The 23,052-nt window shown below is 55.1% G+C and overlaps 8 protein-coding genes across 8 annotated transcripts; 4 read left to right on the forward strand and 4 right to left on the reverse strand.

The window, feature by feature from the left end:
* ISF_02320 (hypothetical protein) lies at positions 1-2,942 on the forward strand (the record flags this gene model as incomplete). Its single annotated transcript, XM_018845926.1, has 3 exons — positions 1-138; positions 228-857; positions 909-2,942. 3 exons carry the CDS (start codon positions 1-3, stop codon positions 2,940-2,942), a joined length of 2,802 nt encoding a protein of 933 aa, XP_018706633.1.
* Positions 2,943-3,388: 446 nt separating this feature from the next.
* Positions 3,389-4,933, reverse strand: ISF_02321 (DUF914 domain membrane protein; the record flags this gene model as incomplete). Its single annotated transcript, XM_018845927.1, has 1 exon — positions 3,389-4,933. One exon carries the CDS (start codon positions 4,931-4,933, stop codon positions 3,389-3,391), a length of 1,545 nt encoding a protein of 514 aa, XP_018706634.1.
* A 1,355-nt stretch (positions 4,934-6,288) lies between these two features.
* Positions 6,289-6,918, reverse strand: ISF_02322 (hypothetical protein; the record flags this gene model as incomplete). Its single annotated transcript, XM_018845928.1, has 2 exons — positions 6,289-6,483; positions 6,850-6,918. The coding sequence occupies 2 exons, from the start codon at positions 6,916-6,918 to the stop codon at positions 6,289-6,291; spliced, it is 264 nt and encodes an 87-aa protein (XP_018706635.1).
* A 1,121-nt stretch (positions 6,919-8,039) lies between these two features.
* On the forward strand, positions 8,040-9,183 carry ISF_02323 (hypothetical protein; the record flags this gene model as incomplete). Its single annotated transcript, XM_018845929.1, has 2 exons — positions 8,040-8,115; positions 8,246-9,183. The coding sequence occupies 2 exons, from the start codon at positions 8,040-8,042 to the stop codon at positions 9,181-9,183; spliced, it is 1,014 nt and encodes a 337-aa protein (XP_018706636.1).
* Positions 9,184-10,590: 1,407 nt separating this feature from the next.
* Positions 10,591-12,195, reverse strand: ISF_02324 (Metallophosphoesterase domain protein; the record flags this gene model as incomplete). Its single annotated transcript, XM_018845930.1, has 2 exons — positions 10,591-11,810; positions 12,063-12,195. 2 exons carry the CDS (start codon positions 12,193-12,195, stop codon positions 10,591-10,593), a joined length of 1,353 nt encoding a protein of 450 aa, XP_018706637.1.
* Positions 12,196-13,417: 1,222 nt separating this feature from the next.
* On the forward strand, positions 13,418-15,325 carry ISF_02325 (Ser/Thr protein phosphatase family; the record flags this gene model as incomplete). The annotated part of the gene is made up of 2 exons (XM_018845931.1): positions 13,418-13,584; positions 13,666-15,325. The coding sequence occupies 2 exons, from the start codon at positions 13,418-13,420 to the stop codon at positions 15,323-15,325; spliced, it is 1,827 nt and encodes a 608-aa protein (XP_018706638.1).
* Positions 15,326-15,620: 295 nt separating this feature from the next.
* On the reverse strand, positions 15,621-18,603 carry ISF_02326 (hypothetical protein; the record flags this gene model as incomplete). Its single annotated transcript, XM_018845932.1, has 2 exons — positions 15,621-15,665; positions 15,727-18,603. The coding sequence occupies 2 exons, from the start codon at positions 18,601-18,603 to the stop codon at positions 15,621-15,623; spliced, it is 2,922 nt and encodes a 973-aa protein (XP_018706639.1).
* Positions 18,604-20,870: 2,267 nt separating this feature from the next.
* ISF_02327 (hypothetical protein) lies at positions 20,871-21,740 on the forward strand (the record flags this gene model as incomplete). Its single annotated transcript, XM_018845933.1, has 3 exons — positions 20,871-21,133; positions 21,187-21,639; positions 21,698-21,740. The coding sequence occupies 3 exons, from the start codon at positions 20,871-20,873 to the stop codon at positions 21,738-21,740; spliced, it is 759 nt and encodes a 252-aa protein (XP_018706640.1).
* Positions 21,741-23,052: the final 1,312 nt, after the last annotated feature.

A 23,052-nucleotide genomic window follows, 5' to 3' on the forward strand; every position in this document is an offset into this window, starting at 1 on the left:
ATGGCGAAGCCGAGAACAAACAGCGACAGTGGCGATGCTTCCGCGCCGCATTCCTCCAGGCCTTCGCGTCTAGGCTCCCTTTCGGCCCTTGTTAAAATACGGCGCAAGGGCTCTGTCAAGGAGCATCCCTCATCGTCGGTATGTCCTCACGGGCCACCCCGCACACCTCGACGCACTCCGCGAAAGGTTCTCACCTTGGCTCTCCGTCCAGCACTGACATTCTCTAGCACAACAAACCAATCACGACACACAGTGAATACGATCTTGCCGATACTCACACGTTGCAACAAACCGACTCGGCCTCGTTATATGAACCCGACTGCCATGGCCGCGAGCTGCATTCTCTCTGTCAACGCCTGCGCCCCTCACCCATTACTCCGAGCCAAATCGATCACACGTATAACGAGTTCATTAAAGTGAAGGACCGCGGCAACTCGTTGTGCCTCAGCATCATGCAAGAGGAGCTCAAACCTCTTCGTGGCTCCCCCAGCGCTCACGAACCGCTCCAGCGTCAAGATTCATATATCGAGTCACCGCTCAGCCCCGGCCAACGTGACAATCGAAGTTCATTCAGCGGGAGGAGCCTCGTCGATGTTGTTTCCGCAAATGGCGTTAATCGCCTTGGAATACACGGCGCTGAACTGTGGATTGGCCCCATTCGCGACTGGCACGCCTCCGTTGAGTTACTCGTTGACGCCTTTCAAACCAGCCTGGCGGAGACCTATAAGACGTACGAGAAAGATGCATCGCCTGACATGATTGAAGCCCTATTTGACAATAAACGATTTCGACGAGATGCAATCACACGCATGCGCAATGCTTCTGTCACCCGAGTATTGGCCCCGGACCCCCAATTCGTAAGTCTAGTCACTACTGTTCATTCTGACCATTATCTTAATCTTCTTTAGTTTCCAAGATATGAAATTCGATTTAGAAACTTCGAAAAGGCCAAGCAGGAGCTGACTGTCGTTCGACAAATTCTCCAGACAGCTCAATCAGCTATCTCGCCTTCGCGAGAAGTTCGTGAAATCATCATCTCGGAGCGTGGAGACGCAGTTCTAGAATTTGCAAACCACCACGCTGGCTGCTCGCCCAACGATCCGGTTTTGCGATTCCGGGTTTCATCTCACATGCTGGCTGAGACATCGCCTATATTTGCACACATGTTTTCCGGTCACGCGAGCAGCGTACAACTGCACGAAGCTGAAGACATCACCGCACAGCTGCCCCCGCCGCGAACCAAGTATTACTTTGACAGCGGGACAGCGGCCTGGCTATACCGTATGCCCCAAAGAGAAACGAATCACCTGGAATCGCTCTCCACCCTTCTGCACGCGGCCCACATGCATAACGGGGAAGTACCGCGGGATATCAGCTTTGATAAATTTGTGGCGATTGCAGAATGCTCAATACGGTACAAGAGCACCTCGCCTCTTGAGCTGATGGTTGAGCACCGATGGTTGCCGCAGTGGATGCATCGCGGCGCGGATGACATGCCCGACGGCCTCCTGCTCATCAGTTACGCATTCGGCTCCCGTGGCTTATTCAGTAGGATGTCCAAGAGTGCCATCTTCCATCTAGTCGACGAGAAAGATCTGCAAAGCAAACCGTGGCCACAAAAGATAAAGGACAAGATCTGGGCTGTGCGCTCGACTAAGATTGCGCAACTCCATGACTGCTGTACGGCGGCCTTACAAGAATATACAAAACCCCCGACAAGCGAGCCGGCCATAGCTCCGGAGCCGGAAGAGCCGCCCCCGACAATATGGGGAAGTTTAGGCAACGTTGCACCGCAGAACCCCACGTTAGCTCTCACAACGACGCCGAGGTGTCCGAAAGGAAGTCACTGGTGCGACGCGACAAATCTTGGCTGGCTCATGATGCTGTTCAACAATATGAATATGCTGTCTACTGTCATGCAGTCGAAGGCTCTGACTGGCGAGTCAAAGGTACCGTTTGCGTCAAAGAGCTTGGCTCAAACAGTTGACCTACTTCGACTGCTACCGAGTTCTCCTGCCCCCGTACACCGGGGCGGTGTCTGCGACCCGATCCCGGCGTTCCGAACAGCGGTCGCAGATATATACAACAGTGTTAGCGGTCTTACCCTCTTCGACATTAGCCAGAAGAGTCACGGCTGGGCGCTATCTAAGCATGCCATGTTGGAGCCCCAATCACAGGTCGCCACGGGACTCGGGCGCATGGCCGCTCCCCACGACGACTACACCGTCGCGAATGAGTTTCCGGAGACCGTCCTGCTGCAGATTCTCAGCACAGTGACCGACATTGCGGACCTCCATGCCGCAGCCCGCGTCAACCGGGCGTTTTATGAGACGTACAAGACGTACGAGCTGCTTCTGATGCGCAACATTCTGCGTGCGGGCCAGATCCGCAGAGGCTCGGTGACGCACCCGGTGCCGCTGACCACGAACAATGCCGAGGCCAAGATGAAAAAGTCAGAGTCGGACCAGCTCAAGGAGCGCATGATCGATGACAGAACAGACTCCGCAGTGGTGGATAGTGGTGACGATGACCAGACTACGGATTCGGACAGCGATGCGGAAAGCGACGAGATGCCCGTGGCGGCCACCCCGGCGGAGCGCCCCGAGGAGCCCAGTGGCTCAACACGCATGCAAGCTGAAGACGTGGTCAACTCGGTCCTGTCGAGCCTCCAGCCAAGCGAGCGGGCCGACCCCCCCGAGGCCGATGAGGACGTTAGGGACCTGCGCGAAGCGCCCATGACGGAGGAAGAAGCGCGGCGGATCTTGTGGCCCGACGATGTTGACGAGCCGACGACGACATCCACGGGCGCCAACGGCGCGCAAGATGAGATTGATCGCGGCCTGCGTGAGAAGTTCCTCCATGGACTGGTCTCGGAATGCCTCGAGGACAAGACGCTGATGCTCGTCAACGAGAAGCGGCTCTTGCACGAGACGGCCAAGTAACTTATTACACACAGTACACGACTAATAAGGCGTTGCGACGAGGATATACGGACATCGAACAGGAAGCAATACTCCAAAATTTTTCTTGTTTTTGAGGGCGAATTGTTTATTGGAATCAGCGCGCTGCATTTGTTTGCTATTTCCTTTGGGTATTTCGGTTGGCTGGCGCATTTCTGTACAGATAGATACCCTCTCTGCACAAACCTTACTATACATACCATCACGCCATAGGGATGGGTAATGCAACATATTCTGAAATCACATGGCATTGAATGGATGGACTGCGGTGAATGACGTGGTGTACAAAAGCTATCATCTAAATCTAGCTGTGTAGAATATGTGTTTCGTGTATGGATGCTCGTGAAAGCTGCATCAGAGACTCTCCCACACTGCTTGAATTAAGAAACTTTAAACTTCTGAAACACGTGTACTTGTCGCATTCTGCTCTAGACGGCCTCCTCCTTCTTCCACAGCCTCTGCATGTTGGCCCGAGCCCGGGCCGCGAAGCCGGCACCACCGACACCCGCGGCGACGGGCGCCGCCTCATCCACGGGGATGCCGTTCTCGAGCTCACCGCGGGCGACGCGCGCGGCGTTGATGGCGCGCAGCTTCGCCGTGCCGAAGCCGGCGACGCCGCCCTCCTGGTTTTCGCCGAGCCAGGGCTTGCGGGAGTCGCCGAGGAGGCTGCCGGAGAGGAAGTAGGTGACGAGGCCGAGGATGATGCAGACGAAGGCGATGGGATAGAGGAAGTGGATGGTGAGGCCGAAGACGCGGACGCCGATGACGACGCCCCAAAAGTTGGCGGTGAGGAGGGAGATGTCGAAGAAGGCGGCGGAGCCCATGCGGAGGATGAGCGGGGCGAGGGTGTAGAAGAGGAAGAGGCAGAGGGTGTAGCCGACGAGCCAGGCGGCGACGTGGCCCTCGTGCCAGTGGGCGTTCTGGAAGGAGGTGCGGTCGAAGATGGCGGCCTGGATGCCGTTGATGATCATGCCAAAGAACCCGATGGAGGCGAGGACGTGGTGCATGGGGGCCTTGGAGACGAGCCACTCCTCGAAGACGTTGCTGGTGCCGTAGAGCGTGGCGCCGAGGAGGGCGAAGAGGTCGCCCTTGAGGCGGTCCTCGGTGGGGCCGCCGTTGCTGTTTGTGATGTGATCCGAGGCGAGCAGGATGCCCATGCCGCCGCAGCAGACGAGGATGCCGACGACCTGGAACGGCTTGTAGCGGACCTTGAGGAGCGTGAAGGAGATGATGACAACACAGACGATGGACCAAAAGTTGATGAGCTGCGCAGACAGGATGTTGGTGTAGCGGTAGGCGAGGACGGTGAAGTAGTTGCCCTCGACATCGAGGAAGGCCATGATGAGGTAGCGCCAGCCGTCCTTGCGCATGGACTGCCACCAAGCGCCCGGCCCGTCGCGGACGAGGAAGATGGTGGTGTAGACGAGGAAGAGGAGGATGTAGTTGAAGACGGTCTGGAAGGCAGGGATGTTGGTCTGGGCGTTGGCGAGGAAGGTGGTGAAGGTGTTGGTGGCGGTGATGCAGAGGGCGAGGACCTGCCCGATGGCGACGACGATCCAGAAGTCGGGCGTGGTGATGTAGGACCACCAGTGCGAGGACTGGGTCTCAAGGATGTGCAGCCCCTGCGTGACGGAGTCGTCGCTGGCGCTGCTACGGTTCGGGTCGGCGGCATCGGGCGTCGTCGTCGTGGCGGTGACCACCGGTGCGGCCTTGTCGGCGCCGGCGGCACGGGTGCTGTTCGTTTCCTCGCTCATGGCGGGGAGGAGGCTTGCAGTAGAGGAGGGGACGGCAACAGCTGATTCAGGTTCAGCTCGTCGGAGGGGTTGGTACAAGTAGTCGTCGCGGGTGGCAGCGGCTTCGGTGCGCAGGAAGGCGTGTCGGAGGCGGTTCAAAAATGAAGTCGCAGTCGTGGGCATTCGACTAGCACTACCACTGGGGCGGCGGCTTCTTGTTAGCTGGGAATAGGATAACATGGCGGCTATGATTAAGGTTTGCGGTCGAGGAGGAAAAGAAGAAAGAAGAGAAAGCAAGAGATGCATGCGCAAGGAATATGGACCATGCTTACAGGTGTGGGATAACTCAAGCGTGATTCGCTGAGAAGGGGAGGTGGGATTCTTCTTTTGTTGAAATAAGTCTTTATCCGATTACACGGACTGGATTTATCTGCAGCAGAGCGCAAAGACTTTCAAGTCGCCTGCTGGGGTTCCTATTGCCTGATATGGCACATGCGGCGTTGAGACGCCGTGAATGTGCAGAGAGAGTGAGGGCTGGTGTGGAGGGATGCCGACATGAGCCGTCCTGGGGTGGTTATAGATAGGATGGGAGAGTTGCCTCTGTTTGCGGCGATCGAGGCCGTGGAAGATGTTACTGCTTCGTGAGTTGGTGAGAGATGAGCAGGAGCACTACAGCGGCAAGTAGTATGGACGATGCTCAAATGCACGACGGCAGAGAGACAGTGGTGGAAGGAAGAGGGAAGCTACTAAATCGAGAGCCAGATAGGATGAAGAAAATGAAGAAAAAAAATTGGGCGGGCTTGCTTATCGCGGTGGAGGGGACGTTGGGGATAGTGGGGCGGAGAAAAAGAGGCTCGAACTGGGATGAATGAATGAGAAAGGGATTGATTAGCGTGGCGCTCAGCTGAACGCCTCGTTGACTTTCGATTTATTCATTGAGGCTCTCTCTTGACGAGTAAAATACAGTGAAGGTGTTGCTGAATATATATATATATATATATTTTAAAAATTAAAATGCCGTCATCACATTATGCTGTGTACCACCCCGGTCCTTTGTAGGGAGAAACATTTTGTCGCAGTTCTAGACCGATGGATTGCCACGTGCAAGCCTCTCCCGGGTCCGAAGAAAATTTCTGTCTGGGGGTCCCCCGTTTGTTGGAGGCTGCCGAGACACACCACGAGGTGGTGAGGAACGGACGAATTGCACCGAACACAGCCAGGCCAATCTCGCTGACCCGCTCGCTATTCAATTTTTCTGCAGTGATCCAACAAGCCGGACCTGGATGGGGTTGATAACAACTAAAAGACCTCCTCCCTGGACGTTGCCGTGCCCGCCGTCTGCGCTGCCGCAAATGCTCGCAAATGTGGGAATGGGTATCAGAAGAGAAAAGAGAACAAAAAACGTCACGGTCGCCGGATCTCAGCCATGGCCGTACGTATCGTCTTGACAATCATGACATTCGTTGCCGTACTACTGCCGGACGTCGTCGCCTTTGGATCTGTTTTCTCGCCCAGTCTTGTTAGCCACCAGATGCAACTGGACTTGGCAAGCGGGAAAGAAAAAGAACAAACCTGTGAGTATCGAGCTGCTGCTGCTAGCTTCGGCCTCCGTATTCGTCGTCGGCGACGGCGGCGGCGGTTCGCGGTCTGCCACCGATGACAGCTCCTGGGAAAGTAGATGCAGTGCCTCGCCTGCCGGGACGGAGCCAGGCGTAGACGACGACGACGATGCTCTCGAAGACGACGGCGCTATCGATGACGACGAAGGTATTGAGAGATTGCCCGTCGGTCTGTTCGAAGTCATCATCTTATCGTGAATTTCTGCTAGCCTGCCCGTCCGCTGCCGTTCAGCGTCGTCCTCGGAAATGCGATGCGCCCGTTTGTAACTCCTATTCCGGGCTGTGGACGGAGGTGGCCGGGAGTTGTGATTCGTGATTCATCCGAGACGTAAAATCCTTTCCGGCTCTCCGAAGAGCATCCAAAATTCACAGGGAAATGTCAAGCTTGTGCATTCGTGACTTCTTTCCAAAACTAACAAATCTGGGAAGAAAAATCAACCCAGTCATTCAGCCGCATCTTATTATTATGTTCCAAGACGTCGGTTCCGACCCAGTGGACCCCTCACCATCCGGGATCCAACCGCAATTGACTGTTACCACAACGGTAAAAGTCGCCGCCTTGCGTAGTATTTCTACTACTCGGCCTTGTCGTGTTTCGAACCGCATGGCTGAGGACTCCGCTTCAGCCCTTGGATTTAGCGTTCGTGCCGGGCTTGTTGCCGGGGATGGTGGTGGGCTTTACTGACGAGTACAAGTTCTCCAACATGCTAGGAAACTAGACGCTTCAGCTCCTTCAGCTCTGGTGCCTCTGATGGGCCAGTCCCGGATAAGATGAGCTGCCCATCCACCCCTACCCGACCGATACGATGCCGCATCGCTCGCGTCGTCTGCTTGCTCTACGCAAGACAACCCTGGCTGAATCTTGATCCAAACGGTTACGGTGGGTGTCCTGCTTCGTTTTCCTCTTCTAGCTTCCCGCTTACAACTAGTTTCCCCGCGGCTCGCGGCGTGGATCACGACCTTGCTGAGGACCTTTGTGTCCATCCCCGCCCCGACAGTTATTGTGTTGCGCAAGAGCCTTGCTTGTGCTTGGTTCACCGGTCGAGGCTGTAGACACATGCAAGGTGCCTAAACCGGCAAGCTGTGCGATGCAAACGGCGCATTGCCGGAGCTCGAATTCAGAGAGATAGCAAGGAATTTTTCGATGATTGAAAAGCGAGACGGAGTTAATGACACGTTATGTTCTAATTCGTGATGAAGGTTTATTTTCTAGGCGCAGTATCTGGCCGTATGTACTGCTCTGGCGCTATTGTTCTGGACCCTGGCCATTTTGCCTCTGCACTTTTCCGCCTTCCCTGCGGCCCTTTCTCTCCTCTATCTCGGCCCCCGATGCATTAAAGGCAAGAAACACGGACTCAGCGCCATCCACACCAACACAAGCATTGTAAAAGTCCACCCGATTCCCACCGCCTCGATGAGGGCCACCACAGCCGCTGACGATGCCGCTCCAAACGCGCTCTTGGCCAGGTTGCTCGCCGCGCCGACCGTCGCCGCCTTCGCCAGGTACTGAATGTCGATCATCAAGATGCCCGTGGTCTTGTAAGCTGTCACGTTTGTATAGCCGAAAGCGAAGACGACGGCAACCGGGGCGGCGATGTCAGTGTTGAGATGCAGGATCCTGCCGTACGGGACGCCGCCGCGGCGAGCATCAGCGGCCAGGCGATTTCGAGCTGCGCCCTTTCGACGGGAAAGCCGTCTACGTCGTGTTGCCGGTTGCGCGCAAGGGGATGGCCGTGGTGCTTCAGCGCGTGGCGCTTAAAGTTCTAGTTGATAAGCCGGCCGGTGCTAACGGCGGAGAGAAGGGTGCCCAGGTTGAGTGAGATGTACATAGATGAGTGACGTTTGCAGCTCGTTCAACCGGTGCAGACGGTGAAATTGTGATGGAATTCTGGTCGTTACTGCGATGAAGCAGGCAAACGCGAATGAATTGCAGTAGAGGAGCAACCCCGTCTCGATAACCCACATAATGGCGAGAGATGCGAACGGATTGATCGACCGTTTTTGAGACTGCTCTTGTTCAAATTTGCTTGGAGCGCTTGCATCTTTTTGGCGCTCTTCTTCAGACACTTTCTCAACGTCGGTTACTTTCCTCCTCTGCGCCTGTCTATGAAACAGCTGCAAAACCGACTGGTTCAGAACCGGCGCCGGCCGCAACCCGTCCCCGACGATGCGCCGACACGTCTCGGGGAGAAACAACACCAGAGGCATAAACATGACACTTGCCAGCCCCGACAGGAGCGCAAATATGCCGTGCCCGTCCGCGTACCGGCTGATCACGCCGCCCAGGACCGGTCCGACCGCCAGCCCGAGCACAGCCCTGATCTGCGTCCACCCCATGTAGGTGCCGCGCTCCGCGAACGCGACCACGTCGGCGACCACTGCGCCGGACAGCGTCGCCGCGGCACTGCCGCCGACCCCCTGCAGGCAGCGCAGCGCGAGCAGCGCGCCGTAGCCGCCGCCCCCTCCCGTCAGCCCGGCGCTGGCGGAGACGTACACGGGCAGGAACGCCAGGTACACGGGTCGTCGCCCGAAACCATCGGCGAAGGCGGCGACGAAGGATGGCACGGCGCCCTGCGCGACGATGAAGACGGTGACGGTGAGGTTGATATGGGTGCTGCTGACGGCGTAGGCGGCGGCGATCTTGGGCGTGGCGGGGAGGTAGATCTGCGAGGACAGCGGCGAGAGAAAGGCGATGAGGGACGTCGTGACGATTATGGGCTTCTTTTTGCAGTCGCTGAAGACGGAGTACGGCTTGTCGGCCGGGTCGTCTGCCGCCAGGGTGGAAACGGAAAAGTCGTGTCGCTCGCTCCGCACGTCGCCGACTACAGTGGCGTCGCAGCTCGATTCACTGTCGTGTGCTTCCTTGTATAATATCTTTTGAGTTTTACCATTTCCATCATGGCTTACAGTAGGAGGTTCGAGATTCAGCCGTGACGATGAATCGGAATACCACTGGAGTGGTGGCTTGTGGCGTATATACAAACTTCCTTTCGCAATGCACATACGATATGTAGCGCCAACGCAACCCTCAGCAACTACCTCTGAGGTTACGAATACGTAAAGGAAACCAGCGGGAAAAGACCAAATTCATGATCGACTCTTCACCGGCGGTGTCTTGTGGGCCGACTCGCCAGCCATGACTAACAGGATTGTTCCTATCAGGACTGTTCTCGACTGTACCATGGCCGCGAATGCAACTCTCTAACTCCAGATGACAGTTGCACCGAGAATATCAGTGGAGTTTACATCTTCGATGTCTGCACTCCCGTTCGGCCACGGCAATTACAAGAGTAGTAGTGCTAGTGTGTGTCCCACACTACGCCGAAGGCTATCGCCAAAGGCAGCGAGCCGGCGCATAAGAGCCCCCCGCGAGCGCGAGATGCGCCGATCACCCATCGGCTGAGGGGCACGGGCACATCCACCCCTGAAAGGACGCGGGCCAGCCGTGCCGACACCGATGCTTCTATATCCGTCGAATCGTTACTAGCGGGCAAAGGTCTAGGTTTATCTTCCGAACCAATCGCACTTCAAAAAAAAGCTTTTGGAATTCGAAGGCGGGCGTCCAGGTAGCACGTGTATGATTGTCGACTTGTGAGTCGCTCGACAATCTCGATACTCTCTTTGCAAACAGCAACGGGAGGTGACGAATATAGTGCCCTAGGCCCTAATTTTACCCTCTAATCATCTCTATAGGCGGCCTAATAGAGAAGTTAATAGTAAAGACCTATAGAGACCTATAGACCTTAATTCCGGCAGAAGGTTCCATGACATCACAGCAACATGATTCAGTTTGGGCGCAATTTGGAAACGGTTGCTTTACGGAGCATAATGTTTGGATTTATAGCCCTTGTTACGCTGGACTGTCATGGTCTTGAAACAACATGTTGATCTCTTGGGGAATGAACATTACTTCCTGGGACCTACACATGGCGAATAACTTCGGATTGATCATTCCAAAAACTAAGGTGGATAAAGGACGCAAGTCCCTACATGCTGTTTGCAGAAACATCAAAGATCTGCCTGGCGTGGTTCCATCTATTCGTCGTGTCATCTATTCGTCATTCCATCTAGTCGTCAATCCATCTATCCGTCAGCCCCCAGTAGTATATAACTGTAGCTTTAACCTTCTATAAAAAGAAACAGAATAGCTCTATCTTCATCATCTATAAAATGATCAGGCCCTTTTATCTATTTGCCAATTCCCAAGCCGTCTATGCAGCAAAGCTGCACAATCTGCCCAACTCCATGCAACGAAGAAATTTGTCGAGCAGCTCCTCGTCATATTTCTATATGACCATCGACGCCTTGTCTCACAAATCGCGTCGTGTGAGACTTGAACAAAACCGAAGTATCCAAAACCTCCCCCGTCGCCGAGCGAATAAAATCCACGCGCAGGTGCTGAGCGTCCTCAAAGCGCAGCGTCGCATACGCAAAGTCGTCGTTGTACGCGAAGGCGTTGATGTCCGGAATCGCCCCAAACTCCTCCAGGCCCTCTATGTTGCCCGTGCCGCCGGAGATGACGTACATGGGCGCCTCCGGGTCGTCGAGGCCGGCGGGGTCGGCGACGCCGTCGTAGGTCGGCCAGTAGCGCTGCGAGTTGTGGACGTGGCCAAAGACGCCGACGTCGACGCCGTACTTGTAGAAGAGACCCTCGAAGGCGGCCCGGCAGGAGACGCACCCGGGCCCGCTGGCTACGTACCAGGGGCGGTGGCCGGCGACGACGAGCCACGGCGTGACGGCGCGGTCGACGGAGGCGAGGTCGGCCTCGAGGAACTCGAGCTGCTGATTGGGGGCGCCAAAGGGGCCGCTGTCGTAACCCTCACTGCCTCCAACCTCGTCCGGAGCGTTTTTAAAGTCCGTTTCGGTGTCAATCATGACAACGTGTGCCATGCCGTAGTCGAACGAGAACCAGAAAGGAGGCTTGGCGAGCTTCTGGGCCTTGTTGGCGTTGATTTTGGCATAATGATCGTCCGACTTGGACTCAAAGGCCGTCGGCATATTGTCGCCAAAGCGTACCCTAAAGTCTGTAAAGTTCTTCTGTCCCTCGGGGCAGAACTCGCTCTTGTGATGTCCGAGTCCGCAGGCAGCTTCGTGGTTGCCGGGGCTGACCATGTAGGGCTTGCGCTGCGAGATGGGGGCCAGCTGTAGATAGAATCTCTCAAGAATAGCCGCAAAGGCATTCTCGCCGTCTTTCTTGTTGGCTGGGTTCTTGGACCAGGTATCCGCATAGCCGAGGTCACCAGGATGGATAATGAGCTCATAGTCGTCGATGGTGGTAAGGAGTCGACCAATGGTGGTGTGGTTCATGGACATGGGGATGTCGGGGATGTTATCGCGTTTACCATGATTTTTGCTGATTGTGTACCCGTCTTGGCCGTACGCTCCGAGATCGATAATGGCATTCATGCTGAATGGCGTCTCATCGCCGGCGGCGCGTGGGCTGAGGAACTGTTCGACAACGGACTGGCCGCCAACAATCTTATAGTAGTATTTGGTGGCTGGCGTCAGGTTGCGAAGGACGACGGAATGGAACCAAGTACGAGAGCTCGGGTATATAATTGAATCCTTCTCGGCGCAGAGCTTGTTGCTGAGCTCTGTCGCCGTTGTCCCCCACTCGATGCAAGCCTGGTCCAGCGGCTCATATGTGTTCCAGCTGATGGCCATGCCTGGTGGTTTCGGTTTCCACTATTAGCCGCATCTTCAACGGGAGCAGGACTCCAGAGGGTTTAACGAATCAAGATGCAACTCACTGCCCGGGCCGTCAATGGCAATGCGCTGCTGGACTGGCGTCGCCAAGTCGGCGGGCTTGGAAGGGAAGGTCGCGGTCGCAGAGGTGCTGGCAGCAAATGCCAGCCAGGCCGCGAGACTCTCGAAGGGAGCCATCATGACCGGATGTAGATGACGTGATGATGTCTTGGTTACGGTGAGGAGGAGGAGGATCGAGATGTTCCGGGGATCAGTAGGACGGACTAGCAAATACTTGGACGTGATGGAGACAAAGTCAGTCTTATAACCCAAAGGTTCCCACCAGTCTATGTCTAGTTCCAGATGCAAGCCATAGTTTTTTTCTCTTTGAAATAGTCGCGCAAAGAATGCGCAGGATAAAATCTTGATTTCTGGTGACTTGCATCAAAGATTGTGGAACTAGTTAGCATCAGGGACACCCGCAAATGCTATCCTAGCTCCTACATCGAGCCCAGTTCAGTAAAAATCAACCAATAACAATGAATCCTTTGTAACTGGCAGCCCTCATGGTGGAGGGGAGCCCATGGTGCCCATGGGCTCCCTCCCGGTGCTGCTGCTGTAGTTGCTGGCATGGCATCCCACGTTTCCACTTCAGCGCGATGATTGGCGATGCTAGCTTTCGATTCTGTTTTATCTTCCACTCAGTTTCTCTTGGCGCATGTGAGCAATCAGGCATAATGAGGTTTTTATTTGTCTCATGCCGGAGCATAAAGAATCAGTGCAGATTCTTGAATTGTTAGTTCCGGAGCAACATGGGAGGCCTGAGTACCGGGTGCTATCTCCTTGTCCGTCTGATATGGCATTACTCTATATTATCATACATCTAACCCATAGATTTAAACATGTACCTGGCGGGAACAGATTCGGCGTACAGCTTATCATCCCTGCCAAGACTAGGGATTCCCGGCTTGGGAGCCGATGTACTACCTACAGCGTGCCTGCCAGTCATGACTGCCCCCGGTTTTCCCCAGCTTCACTAACACTATTTGGATGATTAATTCAGTATTCGCATCTTCTAATTCTTGTTTTTGCCCTCTAGCTAAACACAGTCCAGGGTGGCTGCTTTGTCTTGTGTCGGCAGTGGCTTGGCTTGGCTACTTCATTAGCTGCGAGTGAGATGTCGGGGGTCACAAGATCCAGTGGGTTGTCAGGTACCTTGACGGCCTGCCTACATATGTATGTACTGTATGTATGTATGTACATACATACATACATAGCCTGGCTGCAGGCACAAACAATCACGGGCAACTAGGCAGCTTCATCAATAGCTCGACTTTTCATCATCAACCATCGTATACTCGCATCATAGCCCGCATTTGCTTCATTCATTCATGTCTTTTTAAATCTGATTTTATCTGCAATGCATCGACACATCCTCCTCGGTGCCGCTCTGGCGCTCGCTACCCGCGCCTCGCAGCCTGGAGCTCTAGAGCCGGTCCCCGCGCCATTACGAGACCTCAACTGGGGTCAGCTCAACTTCCTCCACACGACAGATACACACGGATGGCTTGGCGGACATCTTCTAGAGTATGTACGACGCGTTTTTCTTGGCTGCCGGGTGCGCTAAAACCCTCGATGCCTGCGCTAATCTGCCATCGTTTCCGACAGAGCTCAATACTCGGCCGACTGGGGCGACTACATCTCGTTTTCCAAGCACCTTCGCAAGAATGCCGACGATAAGGGCGTCGACCTTCTCCTTGTCGACACCGGTGACCGCATTGAAGGCAACGGCCTGTTCGATGCCTCCTCACCCAAGGGCCTCTTCCAATACGACATATACCGCGAGCAGGACGTCGACCTCATCTGCATCGGCAACCATGAGCTCTACCAGGCGTACTCGGCCGACCGCGAGTTAAATACCACGGTACCCAATTTCAAAGACAAATACATTGCATCCAACCTTGATGTTATAGACCCCAAAAGCGGCGAGCGGGTACCGCTTGCCCAGCGCTACAAAAAGTTCACGACCAAGAACCAAGGCATTGACATTGTCGCATTTGGCTTCCTCTTCGATTTCACCGGCAACGCAAACAACTCTTTTGTGCAAAAGGCGCAAGATACTGTCAAGGAGCAGTGGTTCCAGGATGCCATAAAAGAAAAGACAGACGCTTTCGTCGTGATTGGGCACGTCGGCCTACGAATGCCCGAATTCGAGACAATATTCAGCGCTATCCGAAAAGAGAACTGGGACACGCCGATTCTCTTCTTCGGCGGCCACGCTCATGTTCGTGATGCTCGGCAGTTTGATTCCAAATCGATTGCCATGGCGTCGGGCCGGTACTTTGAGACTATCGGATGGATGTCTGCCGACGGTATCAAGGCCAACGCCGCCGAGGTCCCCCCTGACGTGACCGCCGCGGCCTCAAGCCCCAAGTTCACACGCAGATACATGGACACGAACCGTTATGGCATGTATTACCACAGCGGCACGAATGCCTCTAGCTTCGACACTGAACAGGGCAAGCGCGTTACACAGATGATTTCCAGGGCTCGCAAAGCTCTGGATCTTGACCACCAGTTTGGATGTGCGCCGAAAACCTTGTGGATGTCACGCGCCAAGTATCCTAGCGAGGATAGCATTTTCTCTTGGCTCGAGAAGGAAGTGCTCCCTGGCGTCGTTCATCACCCCAAGCGCAAGGACAAGGCGCGCTTGGCGATCCTGAACACGGGTGGCATCCGCTTCGATATTTTCAAGGGCCCCTTCACAAGGGATAGCACGTACATTGTGAGCCCTTTTACTAGCAACTTCAACTTCATCCCCGACGTCCCCTACAGCATCGCGAAGAACATCCTCACTCTGCTCAATGGCGCAGATAAAATCTTTGCCGAGGCTGGCCGGGAGACCAAGTTTCTCACCATTCCGGAGCAGATGTTTCCTGTTAAGCAAGAGGAAAAGCCGGATACATCATCGGACTATGAGCACCTTGAGCTTCGCAGCAACCGCGACGACGATGTCGGTCTCCCCCTGACCGAGGGTTACACAACCGTCGACGACATTGGCAAGGACGGTGACGACACCGTCCACAAGGCTGTCGCTTTCCACAACGTCCCCAACTGCATCCAGGCCGAGCTTGGCTTCCCCACAGACGGCAGCGCCCCCGAGACGGTGGACCTCGTGTTCCTCGACTTTGTGCAGCCGTGGGTCGTCCTCGCCCTCAAGTTCGCGGGCGGCACGCAGGGCGCTGACGACGTGCAGAAGTACATCGACGGCACGTTTACGTATAGGCTCTCCGAGTGGATCCGGGAGAACTGGAAGGGTGATTGCTAGAGCTAATATATTTAGTCGGGCTGTTTCGTGGGCCGTGTGATGTGACGATCTTTGAGATTTATTAGCGGATTTACTTCAGAACAAGATGCGAACCGTGCAACCTTTGCACTTGGATACCGGATTAGCACATTTCATGTAGACTTATGACAAGCTTTTTAATATTTATGCATTACATTCAAAACAATTATCTTCTGACTCGTACTAATTCCTGATGGTACTACACAACATACCGTCTATAGCCTTCCTCAACTGCACCTCTTTTATCTTCAAAATTTCCAGCATCATTTTACTTTTTCTAGATGAACGCTTCCCATCTGCGGTTGATTTGATTGCGGCGGACCTAGAGGAAAGAAATTAGCTTTCTAGAAAATTGACTAAGCAAAGAAACGTGCGGCACATACCATGGGAGCCAGGAACAAAACGCCGGCGGTGAGCGCCAACACTGTCGAGACGAGCGTCAGCTTGTTGAAGCCCTTGCCGAGGATGTCGAAGAGGCCGCTGGGCACGACGCGCGTGGCGTAGACGTCGATGCCGTAGGCGACGAGCAGGCTGGTGCTCTCCACAACAGCAGGCGCAGCAGCGAAGCCAGCAACACCGAGCACCTCCCAGTCGTGGGAGAGCACGTTGCGGGCGTCAATCTCGATTGCGGGCGCGTAGCGCGGCAGGCCCTCGGCCTCGATCTCGTTGGCCGTGGGGTCGCGGCCGACCGGGCGGCGGGGGTCGAGCAGCACGCGCGGCAGGGCGACGACGGCGCGCGACTCGGGCAGGTACGCGACGAGGCCGCGGCTGGCGATGCCCTGGCGGGTCTGCGTCACGGCGAGACGCGTTAACGGCTGGGAGACGACCCAGCTCTGGGAGGCGAGGAAGGGCAGGGCTGGGCCGGCGACCGGGTCCTCGACGGGGGCGAGGGCGGAGAAGCGGGCGTCGTCGCCGAGCGGGCCGCGGTCATTGGGCGCCTCGGACTCGTACAGGTCGGAGACGACGACTTGGTAGCCCTGGATGGAGCGGCCCGAGTCGTCGTCAAGGCGGTAGCGCCCGAAGAAGGCGCAGGCGAACCAGTTCTCGGACATGGTGCAGGAGATGGACTTGGTCGCGTCGACGCCGTCGTGGCTCTCGGCGGCAAGCACCTGGCCCGAGATGGTGTCAATGAGCTTGACGGATAGGACGGACGTCTTGTCGTCAATGAGGGCGACGACGGCGGTGTTGGGGTTCAGGTACTTGTACTGGACCTGCCTATCGCCGAGGACGCGGCCGATGGACGCTACGGGGTCGTGGGTGGGCAGCGTGGCAACGTCGACGATGCGCTGGCCGGCGGCAGCCTTTACCTCCCAGATGTCCTGCTTCTTGGTCTTTTTTCCATCCGCGACAATCTTAATCCCCTTAACGGATTCGCCCTCGCCGCGGACGATGAAGGTCTGATCGGCAAGTTGGCCACCGAGGGTCTCGTCGGCAGGATGCCCGTCAGGTCCAAGCGCAAGGAGCCAAGCAGAAGTCTCACCCTCGACAATGGCGGTGCTGGAGATGACCGGCGTGGTAGAGCCGGCCGTCTTGGCCTCGTCAATGTGACCGTCAATGGCTCGGATCAGAACAGACTCGCCACGCGCTCCACGCATGGCAACGACTCCAGTCTCGTCGGTCACGGCGAATCCCTTGACCTTGAGGGACTCGCCGGCAGCCTGCGGTAAAACATTCTTTGTCCAAAGGACTGCACCCTTGTTGCCTGTGTCAAGACCGTAGAAGCGACCACGGCGGGTGGCCAGCACGACTATCTTGTTGAAACCAAAAACGTCTGCGTAGAGACCGCCAGTGGTAGAAGCCGGCTCGTCGCCGGCGATGCTTGCGAGGATGTTACCAGGGATAGATGCCAGGTAGCCTGGAAGATATTGGAGATCGTCGATGTGGCGCAGAACTCGGTTGATGTAGGCGCTGATGGGGTTAGCATCGACCTCTGCAGCGAGGACCTTGGCCAGGTTCTCTTGTTCGGGAATCTCAGCCCAAACCGCAGCCACGCTACCGCTGAGTCCTTCGTGACGGACCCAGTCCCTTTCGCCATTCCGGATCTGGATCCAGTCGTGGTCTTCTGTGAGAATGGCAGTACGCACAGCATACTCGCCGCCAGACTTGTGGATGACTTCGGACACGGAGTGAATTGGCTTCACGGCACCGCCGGATTGAATCTTCCATCGCGCAACACCTTCGTGTGAGTCGGAGGGGAGGACTTGGATTTCGTCATCGGTGATTCTCGTAAAGTAGACGTTGGCCGCTTCGCAGCTGGTGGAAAAGGAGCCGCGACCTGGCAGCTGAGGCAGCTCGTGGGTCTTCTTGATCTGCGCGTTCTTGATGTCAACCCTGTACACTTCGGCTCTGTTTCCGGAGTTGGAGGCCATGTGCACCAAGAAGCGAGCCTGGGATTCCTTTAGGTAGGGCGCCTGGATGTCCACAAACTCGACGTCCGAGGCTAGCGCAATATCGTGCTTCGTTTTGGTGCCGAGGATCTGGATGCTGAGCTTGTCCTTGCTCCTCCACGCGATGATTGGAGCAGCGGAGTTGCCGCCAACAAACATGACGTCCTCGGGCGACGCAACGTCGCCCTTGGTACCGACGGTCCATTGATCCACGCGCTTGCCGTTGCTAGGGTCCACCGAGGTCGTCTTCACGCTGTACGAGGAGGGCGATCCGTGCAGGCTGACAATGTAAATGTTCGCGATGTCGGTCGAAACTTGGAGGGGGACATCCTTGGTCGTCTCGCGAAACTCCCACATGACGGTGCCCTGGCCGCCGTGGAGGCGCCGCAGGACGGTGGTGCCGTCCTCGTCAAACAGCGCCAGCACGTCCTTGCGCGACGTCTCCGTCACCTCGACGACCTCGACGTCCCGGGCCTCGCCCGAAAACTCGGCCGACCAGACGCTCCGGCCCGTCAAGCCATTCCACGCCTGGACGCGGGGGCCCTGGGCGGTCACCACCCACTCCTCGTCCGCGGGGGCGCGCAGGTGCCCGGCGGGGCTGCCGGAGAAGTCGTCGTCGTCGTCGGAGAGTCGATGGCGCCACACCGCCTCGCCGCTGGCCGGGTTGACGGCGCCGACGACGCCTAGGTCGCTAAGCGTGTAGAGGAGGCTGGCCTTGGTGCCGAGCTTCGGGCGGTGGTAGAATGTCGCTTCGCGCTGCGGGAGGCCGACTAGGGAGTGGTGGAAGTCAATGTGGCCGACTTCATCCTTGAAAATGGCTGCCGCCAGCGCCGAGAGGCCTAATAGCAGCGCTGATTGGAATTGGCGCCGCATAGTCGACAAAGATCTGGGGGTTTATGCGACGTTCTGCTTGAGGTGCCTGCCTCGTAATGGAGCTCGTACCTAGAGCTGCGTGTTGGCCAAATCGAGAAAGCTTAGTCATCGAAGTCACTAGCAAGCTTAAGATATTGAAGTAAGGTGGCTTAATATTTAGTACATGTCTTAATAGTAAAGGAAGTATGTAATTTTTAAGTAGATTAGCAAAATATATATTTAGATTCCTAGTAGACTTCTTCCTTTTTCTCGGTGTCCCGTGCTCTGTGAGCTTTGTAGTTCACACCACGTAGGTAACGTAGGTTGTGCAACTCTAGAACGAAGATGAGAAAACAGTTGGGTTTAGTTACACTGAGAAAGCAGACATGTTTAAGATAACTTAATCAAAAGCTCGTGTAGCCTAGCTCTTTGTCAGCAATCCTGATCACAGCCGTTGATCAAATAATTGTAAAATAGCGGCGTGCCTAGGCGATTGCTGTGTCATGGGGGCATGGCTGACTTCTGCCTAATAATCTGCATAGTTGAAAAGATACAATCACGAAATTATTCGACTTTAAACGCGTGATGAGTCATTCAAGGTCCCGGTCACATCTTGAGGTGCAGATGGCCGCTGTAGCATCGCATCGTGTGCGTGCTCCTGTGGTGGAGTTTATCTACTTTACATAGCGCAACCGACTGTGGCGTTCACAACAGCTGAAAGTCATGTTGGGGTTAAAAGAATCAGTGTTGAAGTTTTTAGTGCCAATCTTTATTATATACATCGTTTGAAGGAGCCGCAGGGCTGGTCAGAGTCCTGCCACCGCAGTACCGCTTGTTGGGTACTCGGCCGGGGCGCACTCGCGACGTCATATTCAGCTGTGAAGGGTGCCACCAGATCAACGGAAAATACACTTTTTCAGAGCGGCTGTATTGGGTGCCTAGATTTCAGGCACCGAACCCTGCTCACACATAAGCAGGGCGGTAATGGCGGCCCCGTGGCGGCCTCGGGCCACTCATGCGACTCGGCCGCGAGGCTGACTGACGCCGGGGTCAGTTGACCAGACTTGGAGGTGTATGTGACCTGAGAGCCCAAGGCAACCACACGCTGCGAAAATTCCTATTAAATCGTGTATCTTTAATCAACGGCCCTTTTGTGTCTTGATTCGCCTCCATGTATGTATTTTCCCAAAATGAAGCTTGTTCTCCTTTGCGTAGGTGGCCACTGTTGGTTGCTGGTCACTAACTAGAAGGCTGTGGTATTTTTCGACTTCACGCCCAACGGTTTACACAGCCCAGTGCCGTTTCACTTCCGAACATGACCTAAGGACGTGAACGATCCGTATGACCAATAAAGACGCAAATGGCCCTTGCATGCGCCATCCCGTTTTTTGACATGTGCCTCCGCCGGCTCGCTCACCATGTCCCGCCGACTGTGCCTGAGGTGGCAAAATATGTAAAAACACTCTTCCTCTGGCAACCGGCTTTAAACTTGCGTTGCATATAATCTCAGGCTCATATGCAGATAATCCATCTGAATATGCCAGATCTAAGCGCTTATTATTGGGCAGCGATTCGGTAAGTGCCTGCGCCACCACCCCAAAGTCACGAACGAGCCGTTCCTGCAAAGCATCAATCCTTTGACAACATGGTATTCCTGACTCCAAGTTTACCCCATTCATTTCACTCTCTCATCGACGTTTTTCTGTTTGTCCATCTTCCATCCGGTGCATGCGCCCCAAACCCCGCTTGGGCCGCCGATGATGGCCGCCGATGAGAACTGGCCTCGATGGCCGCGGCCATACCGGCCCATTAGGCAGGCAATTTCGAGGATATCTTGACAAGGGGAACTGGCTTAAATACAGGTTCAATCTTTCATCCTCTATTAGCAATTTAGTTACATCCCCCATCTTCATCACACTTCTGCACTGTTGTGGCATCGCTGCATCACTCCCCTACTCTGTCATACTGTCCGTCGCCCGAAGAATTCGAGTTTGACGTGGTCACCTGCCCATCGCTCATCTTCACCATTCACCTGCACAAACCTGTGAGGCTTTCTCTGTCCCAAATCTGCTGCCTTGACCAGCCCACGCCTTGTCTTGCGCCTGCGCCTGTCCTTGTGAAGGTTCCCAGAGGACGCGACGTCCCTGTCAGCAGCCTCGGTTTGTGCCAGTCAGACCACCACTTCACAGTAGACCAAGTAGTCGGCTGTTCATCCCATCAAGCCTCATTCTCGGACACCTCTGTATCTTCACTACTTATTACGCCTCTCCTCCTTCTTCACCGCCGCCATGAGCTTTCCCTACTACCACAGCTACCCGAGGACTGTCAACTACGACGACCATCGCTACACTACCAAAATTCGCATCAGAACGCCTAGTCTCAGCTTTTCGAGCTCCCAGTACAGCTCGTCTCCAGCATCAAGCGAGCTCCGCTACTACGGCTACAGTCCCCGCGACGGCCACTACTACAACTACCACCACAACTACTGCTACGGCGGCGCCGGCCCTTCATATCCGGCATACTCGCCAAGCTGGGAGCCCAGCAGAGCAACGTCGCCACGGCCGTACAGCCAGCGAATAAGAATTCGAAGCGACGAATGTCTAGACGAATCACCATCGAGACCTCCGCCTCGGGCCAGCAGTACGTATCGATACAGCGGTCGCGATCGGGCAGCCGCCAGACCCATCACCATCACCACCTCCCGCCGAGCCAACCACCGCACCACCACCATCACCATCACGAGTATGTGAGGGTGCTGAGGGAGACGTGGAATCGCATGCTGGAGAGGGAGGCGGTGCTGGACAAGACCAACAAGGGCCTCCTCTGCGAAGTCGCCAACTTGAAGAAGGGCTTGCAGGCTGCCCAGGCAGAGGCGCATCGACTGTGCAGCGTCGTCATACCACAGTTGGAATGTCAGATCAACAATCTTAGCGCCGAGAATGAGGCGCTGAGACGCGAACTGCAAAACGCCACGGGAAGCTGTGGACGACATCACGCGGAGATTGAAGCGCTGCGGATACGCATCTGCCACCAAGACAAGGAGATCAAGGACTTGAAGTACGACAAGGCCTGTCTGGAGCGGAGGGTTGAGGATTTGTTGCGGCAAATCAACCAGCACAGATGCGGCGGCTGCCAAGGAGGCTGCAGCAGGCGAATAGAAGATCTGGTGCGCGACGTAGCGCACTGGAAGGAGAGGTTCTTGGACATGCAGGATCGGCGGAATGCTCTGTCCGATTTGGCGGATGAGCAGACAAGGAAAATACGCGCATATGAAGACATTTTGCGGCGTCATGGAATTACTTGTCCTTGACTTTTGTGGTGTTTGTAACTTTTGTATAGTTTAGCATCGTTGTTGGTTCAGGATTGATTCATGCCCGTTGTAGGTAAAGGGTGGACTAGCCAAGTGGCTAATAGCACTATTATATAGATACCAGCTAGTCGACATTTTAAATTTATGCCTATCAATTGTATCTGGATTCATTATAAGATATCCGCGTGCAATACTGGCTCAACCATGACGACCCTGTAGACGGGACTGCACAGTTAGGGTAAGTAAGCCGTCCTCAGTATTGCAATAATCAAACGGCCATACGTCATGCGGAGATTTGTATTCTTGCCAAGCAAGTACTTAGATGAAATATTTTGTAGCACTGCATAAGTAATCGTGGAGGTTGTGAGGAAACGGTAACCTGCCTGCGTCACCGGATTGCCTCGTATTATGCGCAGCAGGCAGATGTTGTGTAAGTTAACAAACCTGTGCCTCAGCCCAGTCACGTTAATCGAACGCCTCGGTAGCTATTATGACATGGCATTGTATTTGCTTTTTTTACCTCGTGCGTTAATGAGTATGCTGTGCTACTTAATCTTGATGCGCGCACTGCGGATGTCTGGGTTTCCGAGGGCAGTCAAGTCTAAGTCCAGGTCGTAGTAAGTAGGAACCAACCGGCCGGCGACAGATGACAGGCAGCAGTGCCCACGCTTCGATCAATGGCAAAAGAATAATAATAAGCATGTTTACGGCGTGCGTGACAACGTTAAGCATAGAGGACGGGATCTGGGTTCTATTGTCTCTCGTTTGGGTGACGGGTCTGGTTTGACGAGGGCAGCCGTTGCGCATCTTGCAAGCCTAAACGTGACGTAGACAGACAGGATGCCGAATTCGTTTTGACTCTTAAGTTTTGCAGCCCGCTTTCCAGACTAGGCAATCTGAAATTTCTAAGGCGACTGTATGCGTCATGATGCAAGCTCCCGAGGCCCTTCTCGACTCTGCAGCCGCAGCCTCCAATGCGCATCAGCGAGGCAAACTAATGGGTTAACGGTCAGCGATATCGCTGAAGTGTAAAATCCAAGGAAAGTATGGAACGCCTTTTCAACGTGTTCGAGGACCCCTGAATACTCTCATAATTTCACAGTACAGATATACCCGTCTTTGTTTCTTTGTGCTGGATGTAGCCGGCCCGCTCCCGGTCC

The sequence above is a fragment of the Cordyceps fumosorosea genome (genome assembly GCF_001636725.1).
Source record: "Cordyceps fumosorosea ARSEF 2679 chromosome Unknown scaffold_4, whole genome shotgun sequence".
NCBI lineage: Eukaryota > Fungi > Ascomycota > Sordariomycetes > Hypocreales > Cordycipitaceae > Cordyceps > Cordyceps fumosorosea.